Source organism: Harpia harpyja, chromosome 6 (genome assembly GCF_026419915.1).
Source record: "Harpia harpyja isolate bHarHar1 chromosome 6, bHarHar1 primary haplotype, whole genome shotgun sequence".
In the NCBI taxonomy this organism is placed as follows: domain Eukaryota; kingdom Metazoa; phylum Chordata; class Aves; order Accipitriformes; family Accipitridae; genus Harpia; species Harpia harpyja.
Genome location: NC_068945.1, coordinates 62,354,115 through 62,366,126, shown reverse-complemented (window position 1 = coordinate 62,366,126; position 12,012 = coordinate 62,354,115). Strand labels below are relative to the sequence as shown.

The 12,012-nt window shown below is 44.4% G+C and overlaps 1 protein-coding gene across 2 annotated transcripts in view; it reads left to right on the top strand.

The window, feature by feature from the left end:
• The window catches only part of ELAPOR2 (endosome-lysosome associated apoptosis and autophagy regulator family member 2), a 105,741-nt gene that overhangs the window by 67,657 nt on the left and 26,072 nt on the right, over positions 1-12,012 (top strand). For both annotated transcript variants that reach the window (XM_052790130.1, XM_052790131.1), the window contains 6 exons: positions 3,447-3,642; positions 4,269-4,416; positions 7,256-7,342; positions 9,736-9,841; positions 10,486-10,638; positions 11,732-11,820. In XM_052790130.1, the coding sequence (XP_052646090.1) occupies positions 3,447-3,642; positions 4,269-4,416; positions 7,256-7,342; positions 9,736-9,841; positions 10,486-10,638; positions 11,732-11,820 (779 nt within the window). The remainder of the gene's footprint in view (positions 1-3,446; positions 3,643-4,268; positions 4,417-7,255; positions 7,343-9,735; positions 9,842-10,485; positions 10,639-11,731; positions 11,821-12,012) is intronic.

Genomic DNA, 12,012 nt, shown 5'->3' with positions numbered 1-12,012 from the left:
AAGGGAGAGGAATAGTGATGTCCAAACAGGATCAATAGTGTTGATTCTGGAAAAGATTTTCAGAACTGCCTACCTGATTTAGCAGCCTTAGTTCTGTTTTCTGAAACAGGGTAGACATGTAAGGAGCTATTCAATAGAGACATTTTCTCAAAAAATTGAGTATCAAATGCTTAAATAAATGGGCTCTGGGGTCAGGGGGAGATGGTGTTCACAAAGGCTACCTCTAAGCCAGAAGACTAATTTTTCGTCTGGAGTCTGAAGCGAGAGGGAGGGTTTAGTGGAGGACAAATCAGAGCACACACCTAAAATATATGATTTGGAGTCCTGAAACTTCACGCTGCATCTTGACCTCCTATGTGGTGATGCCGTCCTTCCCGTTGACAGCATCTTGCCTGTGTCACCCCCGCAAACACGGCGGTGCTGCGATAACGTCAACCATTTCCGTGAACGAGCAGTCGCTGGTCAGTGCTGGATCTGTGCTCAGCCACGTCTCAGTGAGAAGGAGCAGCCAGAAGCAAGGCGAAGCACCAGTGCCCTGGGACGGATCATCCGTCTGTGCCCTGTCCCCCCACAAGTGCCTCCTGGCCCATTGCAGGGGACATCTGCTCTGCGGGGTCCCTCCGGGCACGGCCACAACCTGCCCGTCTCCAGACGGGACAGACTCCTGAATTAATGCTGCTTAGATTAGAGAGGGTTTGGCCTGGCTTTTGGTCTTCCCCCTTGCTGGAAGAGCAAGTTGTGTGACGCTAGGAGAGGAGACCGTCTTTGTGCTCGTCACACGCCGTGATTCCTCCCCATCCCCCTCCAGCCGCTCCCAACCACCTGGAACGAGACCAAACGATGCATCTGTTCCAATGTTGAAAGTGGTTCCTGTTGCCATTAGCCACGTTCAGCCCCAAATTGAACGAGGCAAGCAGCTGGCATGCTCAGAGCTAGTTTGCTTGCAGACGTATGTGTTTTGACGGGAAATGCGGCTGCCTTTGAAATATGATTCTTAGAAAAGGGAAAGAAGGTAATTCCCCACCTAAAAAAGGAAAAAGGTCATCTCTCTCTTGGAAGGTGAGTGATGGATGGTGGTGTCCTGCGTGGCAGCCTGCCTGATCTCTTATATCCTTTTTTTCTTCTAAAATGATCAGGCTGCAAGGAGTTAAAAGATATTAGTTCGGTTAAAGCAATAATCTCTGCTCAACCTCACTGCAATTGAAGAGGAGGCTCTGCTGCCTTCTGTGTCTTCATTATGGCAGTGAATCGCTCACAGTTACTGACTCCTTATTCGAAATTCACAAATCTGGAACATGGTTAAGCAGCACTCTCCATTTCTTGCTATTTAACTTTCTTAAAAAAAAAAAAAAGTTGAAACTGTTAAAGGATTTGAATATATTATGAGAGCTTGCTTTTTTACTTCCCTTCCTGATGGCTTCTCTCTGCACCCTTCAAAAGAAAAAAATAAAGCTGGATTTATTAATAATGCTAAAGCAATGAGTCAGAACACCTTTACACATGTTCAAGCTGTGGTCTCAGTTCAGACACATAGGGAAGTGCTTGCTACTCTTCTCTGGGTCTCTGAAGAAAGCTGTGTTTCCAACCCCAGCTGCAGGTACATCCTATGGCTTGGGCTGAAGTCGCAGAATTAGTCAGATGGGACGTTAACTGTACTGCTGTATCATGCGCTACTGCCTACAGAAAACCACTTGCTCCCACTGAGGGTGGATTTTTTTGCCTGTCTGTCAGTCTTTCACAGAAATCCGTTGCAGCAGGATTTCCTTCTATATACCCACCCCGGCACTCATCCCTGCTAGGCTCCTGCCCACTTTCCTTCTTGGTCCACCACCAGTGAGTGACGGGGTTAGAAAAACAGATTTGTTGATTTGAAGTCCACTGGTTCAAATTCAGAGTATGCTGATATGACCAAGAGGGAAAAATGACCCTTTCGCAGATCTTTCCATTGAAATGGACATTTTATCTGCATCCCAGTGCTGCCCATCAAGGGAAAATTACATAGAGAAATGCTGCGGGATCTGGCACAGAAATGGGAGTCAGAACTGCAGTTGGAGTCTTTATCAAAGAACTTACAGTCAAACAAGTTTTTCTGCAGTTAGATAAACATCAGCACATCTATAAAAGTGCATATGCTGGGACTTCAACAGGCATCAGTTGTTTTGGGCCAGTTTCACCACTTTGGCTAGCAGTCTGGTCTTGTCCTACAGTTTCTCAGACTAGTGAATTTATGTCTCTCAAAGTGAGTGTATGAAATATCTGTCACCGCACAACATGGCATGCGTGAAACAGTAAAAAATCCCACCATTTCTTGGGGTGCTAGTTGTGTTCATTACTCTGAATCCTGCTTTGGCTAGACTGGCACAGTTAAGTTTAAAAATCTGCAAGCAACATAGGAAATACTATGTTCTGCAGAAAGCACTCATCTGTTTTCCATCCAGGGTGTTCAGTCTCAGAGAGGACATGGTACAGCATGGGGCTGGGGGAAAATGGGATGGTCTGCTGTTGAAATGAGCATTCAGGCAGGAGTTATGATTCCCAGCACAGACATGGGGCTCTGTGGGCATACAGGACTTCAGCTGCTGTCCAGGTTTCCTCTATATAATGTGAATATTCTTCCCTTAGCAGATAGAGATGTGATCAGACTGGAACAAGGGACATATAGTTACTTGGAGTGAGTAATTTTAGAGACATCAGTAAAAAAAGCACTTTGTGAACATTCCTTCTAAATTATACTTCCCCTAGTTACATATGTTTAAGTACTGTCTCCTTTGTGCTGGCAACCAGTGTTTATTTTCTCAGCATGCTAATATCACCCCCATCAAACATCCTCATTTACAAGACCCAGGCCCCTTTTTCCAAGACCACCTGGTTTATCAGGCAAGATGTTCAAGGCTTTGAGGCAGCCCGTGTGAGGAGAAATGTGGAGAAACCCTTGGATTAGGTCTGCAACTCTCAGCCAAGGTTTGTAGTGTTATATTACCATCAGCGTGCTGCTGTACACTCTTCTTAGCTACCATACAGGTGGGTGAGACAAGTCTGCTCTGGCTCTCAGGTGCTGGGGATTTTAATTGAAGGTGTAACAGATGGGTGAGGAGAACTGTATTACAAGTCCTTATTTTCACAAATTGCTTTTGGACACAGTCTATGGGTAGAGGTTTTGTTTCTAAAAATCTTGTTTTGCTAACGGAGACAAGCTGCAAAGCAGGAGCTGTCATTTGAGATTTGGTTTCAGCGCTGCCACGTCAGTGAAAAAATAGGCACTGGTGAACATTTCAATTTTGCAGCCAATGTTGGTAGTTCAGCTGTTGTGTTCCTGGGACTGGGGCATTCCTGTTTGGTTCCCTTTAGCAGGAATTCACTCTTAATTAATTAGGCACCAAAAAACTAATGGAAATTATTTGGGATTAATTTCTCCATTAATGTGTTGGAAACGATTGTCTCCCCAGCTTTCTCCTGTGCCTCTGGTGAGTACCTGGAGATGAAGAACCAGGTGTGCAGCAAATGTGCAGAGGGGACCTACTCGCTGGGCAGCGGGATTAAATTTGACGAGTGGGATGAGCTGCCAGCAGGATTCTCCAACGTGGCGACTTTCATGGACACGGCGGTTGGTTCAACTGAGAATAAAGCTGACAGCTGCAACAAGTAAGAAGTTCTGTTTGCATCTGGGTTACGCAGCCATTGGTAAACCTGAGACAGCTCAGCAGCACAAAGGCAGCTTAATGACTTATCTAAGCTCTCTAGAGGGTACCAAACCCTACTAACGGCAAACAAGAATGGCTGGGAAGTGAAATTTTGTAGCCATCTCTTTGCTGTTGTCATGGTCTCCTTGGGCTCATCAGCAGCTAGTGAGTCTAAGACTAGCCTGGAGCTGCTCTTACTTGTAACTGGAAAGCTCCAGGGTCACGGTGTAGTAAATGTGGCTAAAAGGTACTTTCACAGCCTATTTAGAGAGCCATGGTGGTTGCGGAAGGCTGTTGTTGTGTATAATTGAAAGTATATTGAACCTATGGATAATAAACCTTTCCTGTGTAGGCTGGGTCGTAAATTTCTAATGCCATATCCTTTCCCATGCATGATTATACTGAAAAGTATTATATTTACACGAAAAGTAAACGGAAATCTAGTAATAAAGTTATAAATTCACTGCAGTTAGCTATTGTGGGATTCTGGGTCCTTTATTAAGCAACGTGGTTTTGTATAGTAGTGTAAGAAAAGTCTCCTCAGTGTCTGTGATTTCAGCTGAGGCTTGTTTTGTTTATGTTTATCAGCTCTTCATGGACTCCTCGAGGGAATTACATAGAGTCGAACAGGGATGATTGTACAGTTTCTCTCATCTATGCTGTGCACCTGAAGAAATCCGGTTCTGTCTTCTTCGAATACCAGTATATTGACAACAACATCTTCTTTGAATTTTTTGTAAGGCCTTTTTTATGGTGAATCCAACCTTATATTGTAAGAATTCAATGCAGATAAAGAGCATCAGAAACAGCTTTTTCCTCCCTTTACACTCCCCATATGTCCATAGCTTGTTATTGCTGAACAAGATAAAAAAAAAATCTTCTTCTCTTTCTGTCACTTGTGCTGCCTTTTGGCATTTATTTCAGCTTCAAAACTCAGGCTAAACTGATCCTATCTATCATGCACTGGGATTTTTCCCTGAGGGGTCATGACTGCCCCTGTTAGTCCAGCCTTTTACGAGACAGTTGTTGGTGGTAGATGCTTCAGTTTGGGGGAGTTTGACTTGAGATGCCTTTGAAGGGACTTGATGTTTAAAAAGACTTCTTCCAAGGTAGGCATCCAGAACCTGAGGTGCTCCAGGGCGTTAGTATGTGGAAACCTTAGCTTTAGTTTTAGGTCAGTTGGGGACATAGCAACTAAGATGAAAAGAAAAGCAGGAGAAGAGACAAAAGGGTGACCCTTAAAAAAACCAAAACAAACAAACAAAAACAAAAGAAAAAGGCAGAAACAACAGTTCTCCAAAGAGATTTAGGAGTAAAAATTCAGACGACTTTCAATAGGAATTAGGCTCTGAGGATGCATCTGCACTGTGAAATGGAGGGGCTGGTGATCATTAGCTCTGAAATGGGAGAAGCCTGGCTGGGCTTGCACCACACTGTACCCAAATTAATAAAACAATCTAATCAGCAGTGACCAGAATGGGAAAGGCAGCCCTGCTCTGCCCATGTGGATGGACTGGTTGGTGTCCAGGGAGCTGGAGGGTTCCCAGCACCAGGCTCCACAATGTGGTATAGATGCCCCACATCACTGAGATGCTTTGGAAGGTTCCACCAACACCTGCATTGCTTTCCTTGGCATGTTGCACCTGCCATTTGGGACAGAAAAAAACATAATGAGAGGGCAACTCAGAGCAGGAGATGGCTGGAAATTTTCAGTCTCCTCTGTTACTGCCTCTGTATCTGTCTGGTGAGCTCTGATTTTCATCCAAAAAACACAGCTCATGGTATCTCACAGGAGTGAGAAGTCTTAGCTGGTGTTGGTTAAAGTTTCTTGAGGCTTGGAGAAAAGTATCCTTATCCTTAGTAGAGATGGGAAAGGAAGACAAAAATACCCTGTTGGAGGCACCTGCTTACTGCTACATCAGTGCGATAGATTGCTGTAGCACTTTGATAACAGACAGTGCAGGCAATATTATTTAGCCAGTTCAGTTTTATATTAGACTATCCTGCCTTGTTCATAGGGAGAAAGCAGCAAATATGTTTTCTACTGTCAGATGAATGTACCAGGATTATGAATCCTAGCTCCAGTCTCTTGACTGACTGACTGATCTGCTTCTGCAACGGAGCAAATATATTGTTTCTCTGAGCACTGGCTTTGAAAATGGCTTTTTGATTATTACTTTTATCCATATCCCACTCATTCACCTCCTTAAATTTATCTTTCCCTGTTCAAGAAGCAGTGAGTGGTGCGGTACTTTATAGAAATGCCCATGTAAATAATTCCTAGTCAGCCTCACTATTTCAGAGAAACCATATTTAACACTCCTCTAGAAGTCTATTCTTCTTCTCCAGCCTGTCTTTGTGCTTAAATATATTTAACAATGACACTTCAGCTCTCGACAGTGGCATTTCAGTGGCAGTGGTTTGCAGGTTGCCGGGAAATGGTGACATTTTTGGGCTCTCCAGGTGCAGGTGGCTGTACTGCCAGTCTGAGGGTAAGCAAGGAGATGTCCTCAAACATGGGAAGCAAGCGTGGACGCTTTTTGTTAGATACCCAGTGCTTCTGCAACCTGCCCTTCCCAGACTCTTTTTATATATTGAAGCCCTTTACACCTTGTGAGAAGAGAGTATATGTTCTTCTCTCCTTTTTGCAGTTGGGAACTAAGGCACAAAGATGCTGTAGCTCAGTTTGCAGAAGATAATTAGGGATCTATTTACCTTCTAGTTAGGTGCTTCTTCTCACCTCTTTTCCTCAGTGCTATTGATCTAGGTGGGAATTAAGTGCACAGATGCTTTAGAGGGTGTGGGTTTATGTAATTTATTTCAGACTTGATGTGGAACAACTTTGAGGAGGGTGCTTGACACCAGGTCTTCTGAAGGTGTTGAACCGGCTTTTCTCCCTACTGGAATAAAAGCTGATAATTGAACTCGTGCCTCAGAGGGACTTAATACTTCTTCAGAGAAGATAGTTATGAGAAGAAAGAAGTGGACCACTGTGAAGCCATGCACCAAAGCTGGGCTGTGCTAGACCTGGGCAAGGGACAATCAACTTCACACTTCTGCCAGGGCAGACTCTCCATGGCATGTTGCCTCTCCCTTGGTAATTTTACTCGCATCCTAGTGAGGTCAGGTGGCAGGGAGCCAAAGACATAGCAGATATTGGCTGCAGAGAAAGCAGTTTGTCTTCTAGCTTTGGCCCATCCACTCCTACCTCCCTTCTGACTTAGAAGCCCATGGATTTTAGAGAACTGGGTCTTGGTGGGCTCAGGAGAAGGAGGAGGCAGCCGAGACAAGATGCTCAGCATCCAAGTCTGACCAGATAGTGAGAGGACAAGGCTGAGATCTTCTCCTGCTCTTTTTTCCCATTGCATCAGAGGTGGTCATTGGAGGCACTGTTAAGCTGCTAGCAGGTTTTGAGAGTTGGGTTTTTTTTTTTTTTCCACAAGTAAGGCAGCTGCTGTCCTCAATGTGTAGACAAGAGGAACAAAGCTGAATCTTATCATTCCCAGCCAGCGGTCATTATGCTGACAGAGAGATGCATCTGATTGTGGTCACTGATCTTGTGTTTTTATTAACAGATACAAAATGACCAGTGTAAAGAGATGGAGTCCACAGCAGACAAGTGGGTGAAGCTGACAGACAACGGGGAATGGGGGTCTCATTCTGTAAGTGTGCAAAAAATTCCTTCATGAAGCTTTTTTCCATTTATAAATGTCTCTGATTTCCTCTGAGCAGACAACAAACAAGGGCCAGATCCTGTGAATGCATTTGAAGAAGCACAGTTTTCTTACTACTGAGAGCAAAGCCACTGAGATCTCTAAAAGGCTGATCCCAAAGCAAATGATATAGATGCAAGACTTTGTATTGATTTCCCTGGACTTTGAATCAAGTGCTTTATGAGGTTAAATAGATTTATGCAAATCGGCATGCCACAGTCACTCTGCATGATTGTAATTGAAATCTTCTACAACAGTTGTTTGCTCATGACAACACAAGATTATTCCCTGTTGCTTGGCCGAGCGGCAGGAGCGGTGTGTGTTTGTAGAGGCAGGCAGGATGGGCATTTTATTCTCAAGTGTGTGCAGAAGAGCTGGACTGCACCCAGCTTGTGCTCTGTGGTGTTACCCAGTTGAAAAGAAAGCTCGCAGCACCAGGGTGGCTCCTGCAGCACTGGTATAAGCATGTCTACGTTGGGAGCAGCAGTCCTTTGGCTGGCCTGTCACCCAGCTGGCTGAGTTTGCCCCATGCACATACCATGTGTAGACCAACTCATTAGCTCATGGTGACACCTGGCTTCCACTATACCATCATACCCTAATTCCCAGAGCCATAACAGCAAAGGCCCAGCATAGGTGACATTGTGCCAGAAATAGAAGGCTTTTTATAGGCATAGACAGCAGTCTGGTCTCTGTTTTCCATAGTCTGCTTATCCTCCTGGAGGAGAAACCATATTCCCGAGCCAGCTCTTGTTGGCAGTGCCTGTTAGCTCAGGAGCAAGCCCCGCGTGAGTCACATTGGAAGGCGAGAGCTGGGTGAGGAGGGGTGAGTGGCACGGGCTGACAGGTAGGTCCAAGGCCAGGGCATTGACTTGGGTGAGCTGAGAGATGCAGACAGTGTCTGCATGGGAGACGGTGCCATCTGAGCTCATCATCTGGGATGTGCAAGCATCTCCACTATGAAGGTTGCTTGGATGCCTGGCTGAAATGTAGACACACGAGCTAGGTGAGATGACTATTCTGGCTCTCCTCAAGGCTTTTGTCTGCACTGCAAATCCTGTCGTAGCGGCTTCTCTGAGCCCAGTTTTCCAGTTGGTGCAGCCTCTGCTTTAGCATGCTAGTCCTGTTGCCCCAGAGCTGATGTTGTCTATCTCTACACCACCCAACGTGATGTCTGGTTCAATAGGGTCCCAGTTCTCCTGTTACCTGCAGTAACCCAGCTCTCCTCTGCCCTCCTGGTTAGTAGCTGTTTGGGGAGTGGGGAATACAATATGCTGTATTTCTACTTTGCTGAATTTTTGGACTCTTTTGTCCTGGGTGAACAAAAACTGTGGTCCTGCCAGGCCTGTACAGCACTGCTGTAAATCTCATTAGCCTGGACCCTTATGCACGTAGAGTTTATCCCTCTTCTTGTGTGAAAATATAGCACCTTCAGGCCAGTATCACTGTGTTGGCAGTAGGCATCTTGTACCAGGCTAGTAGATACGGTACAGCTTTGCAGGCCAGGCAGAGTCTTGGTAAACCTGCTGCTTTTAGTGAGTAGAGTGATGCTGTAGTTACGCAGGTGAGTTGAAGGCAGCAGGCACCAACGCTGCTGCTGAAAGAAGTGGTCCTGCCTTTCTCCTGCCCCTTATCCCAGCCGTAGTGCCGCCAACCCACCACCCTTCCTGTGCCAGCACAGGGGTTGTGCAGCCGCTTGCTGAACCATGCTGTGAAGACAAGTAGGTCAAGGCAGTTGGAAACCAGTTTTTTTTCTGCATCTCATCTGCTGTTCAGGGTCAGAAATGAGCAGGAGGGATGGGACTGCTGCTGGGGACATTCATGGTTTGCGCCTGGCTTGCTGATCATGATGCTGTAGTGTTAGATGCAGGCAGAGCTTGATTTTTAAAGCCTATACACAAAACTCACTTGTGAGCTTGGATTTTTGAACTCTAGGGCGTGTTGGGTTTCTTTATAAAAGTGTATCTATCTCAGCGCTTTAAAAACAAACTGATCGACTACATCTGAACATAGAGATAGAGATAAAGCTCCTGAGTGCCAGGGCTAGCTGGATAAAGGCAGGAACAGCTTTCTCCCAGTTCTGCTTACAACATCAGAAACAGCTCTTGGTGTTTTACCATAAAACTGGAGTGTTGAGAAGCTTTTTTATAAGGACTCTTTGGCATGCCTTAGAGATGTCTCTACAGCATCTGCCTAGCTGTCTCCCCATTACTTCTTGACTCACTAAGCAGCTTAGGAAAAGCCAGGATTGCTGCTAGGATGCAAGAAATCTGAGTAATGGAAGAAATAAAACAATTTCTTGGCGAGGAGATGTCTGCTGACTGTCATGTGTGTTGTTGCAGGTAACTCTGAAATCAGGTAGCAACATATTATACTGGAGAACAACAGGGATTCTCATGGGGTCCAAAGTAGTAAAACCAGTTCTGGTGAAAAATATCACAATTGAAGGTAAGTGGTATTTACCTTTTAGACCTTATCTCACTCTTTTGTCACAGTGTTTGCCAACTGCCATTTATATTGGTGTGCCTACAGCACCGAAGTGGCTTTTTTAGCCCCTTTGTCCCCGTCTCCTTCTCTAAAGTGTAGAAGCAGAACAGCAAAACTTCACACTGTCACGGAAAGGCTGAAAAATTAATTTAGCTGGTAAATGATGCCATCTACTGGAGAACACTGGCTTAGCAAATAGAGGAAAAGGAATAAACAGGTTTTCTTTAATGTAGTAGAGAAAGACCATGCTTATTGGTAAGCCTCTCAACAGTGATAAATGGATATATATAGCATAACAGTGACAGTTAAATTACTACTTAAATAATTTAATTAATCTGGGATTGCTCTTTTGGTTCTGTTCTAAGTGTAATCCAACTTGGAGTGTCATGTAAGTTTCTTACAAGGGTCAGCCTTGCACTGAGGAGCAGAGATTAAAGACCCAAATTATGAATCAGCAAAGCCAGTGTCCAAAGTGAGTGGTGAAAGTCTGTGATTTTTTAAGCTGTGTTATACAGCTGGCTTGCTTTCCCCCATAAGCAGGTAGGCAGTAGTGACGGAGCATACCTCTCTGTACTCCAATGCTTTACCTGTAATTTATCTTACAGGAGTTGCATATACATCTGAATGCTTCGCATGCAAGCCTGGTACTTTCAGTGACAAACCAGGTTCATCTGGCTGCCAGGTGTGTCCAAGAAATACTTATTCTGAGAAAGGAGCTAAAGAGTGCACCAAGTGTAAAGAAGAAATGTATTATGCAGGTACATCAATCAAACGGGTTAAGCAAAACCAGGGGAGTCTGAGTATGTAAGGTCATAAGCTGTTTCTGTGTGCAAATGTAAGAATGGTTTTATCCAACAATGAAGTTTAGTCTCCAGTTGATATGCAAAGGGAAAATGAAGATGGGACTTCCCAAAAGCTGCAGAGGGCACATATATACGTAATGGGCCACAGTCAATCTTGGCTAAGGTCATCTATGCTAACACGAAGGGATGGACATCTTTATGACCTCAAAGGGCACAGGTCTTATGGAGGATAATAACAGTTGTGCTGTGCCCTCTCGTGGTAATTTTTGTTATCAGTTGGCAATGACCTGAATTGGCTTCATCACTGCCTTCAGACTTGTCATGTTTTGAGGAATCTACTTTGCAGATCCTCTCCCAGCCTGTCCCTGCCTCCTGTGTGGTTGGAAGATGTGGTGATCTAGTTGCAAACCCTAGTCCCCAAAGTGCTCTGCATTCCCAGCTGTGGTTTGCTGGTGATCATCAAATAACACAGGCACAATCCATTCTTCATGGCTGAAATGTCTTCAGTTTTCTTTGTTGTAGTTGCTTTAGAAGAAAGTTTTTGAAGAATCAGTTACCGACCATAGCACCTGCTATCACAGATTATGGCAAATGCTTGGGAACCTGTGCCTGTGCTCATGATGGGAATGGAAATTTTGAAAAAATATCTGGGGAGAGGAAAAATTGGGCCAGTGTTGTAAGGAAGTTTCTAATGGGTTAGGGTGTTTTTGTTCCTTATCAAGTGAGAACATATTTCCATGCTTGGCAAACTACACAAATTACTGCTTGAAGGTGAAGGGGTGGGGTGAGTGTTTGGGTGACTCCAAACTTTGGTTATACTGAGTCACTGAATTTCAGTGTGACAGTGCAAGCATAGCTGGTAATTTACCTGTGCCCCTGTTTCATTTCAAGAGAATGTTTATGTAGACTTCATTAAGAGTTTGATTTTTCATTCTCATTTAGTATTTTTCTGCTGACTCGCTTTAATCTCCAGATTTTAAGCTCCTTATGGTTGTTTCAAGGGACCATTTGATAGTTTAACATCCTGTTCCTCATCCTTTCTTTTTAGATGAGGGATCCAGTGTGTGTATAGAGCGTCCTCCATGCACAAACAAAGACTTTTTCCAGATCCATACTCCATGTGATAAGGAAGGAAAAGTAAGTAGAAGGCATGATACTATTTTTAAGCTCATTGAGCTTACTGTGATCTCTTGATTTGAAAACAAGATAGGGTTTCTAGGCATCTCTTTCCCAATTGCTTTCCCAATTTTGTTTCCAGCTTTGAATATCTCTGAGGCTTTGGCCTTGTCCTTTAGCTGCCTTCTCTCCAGCATTTATCCATTTGTAAGA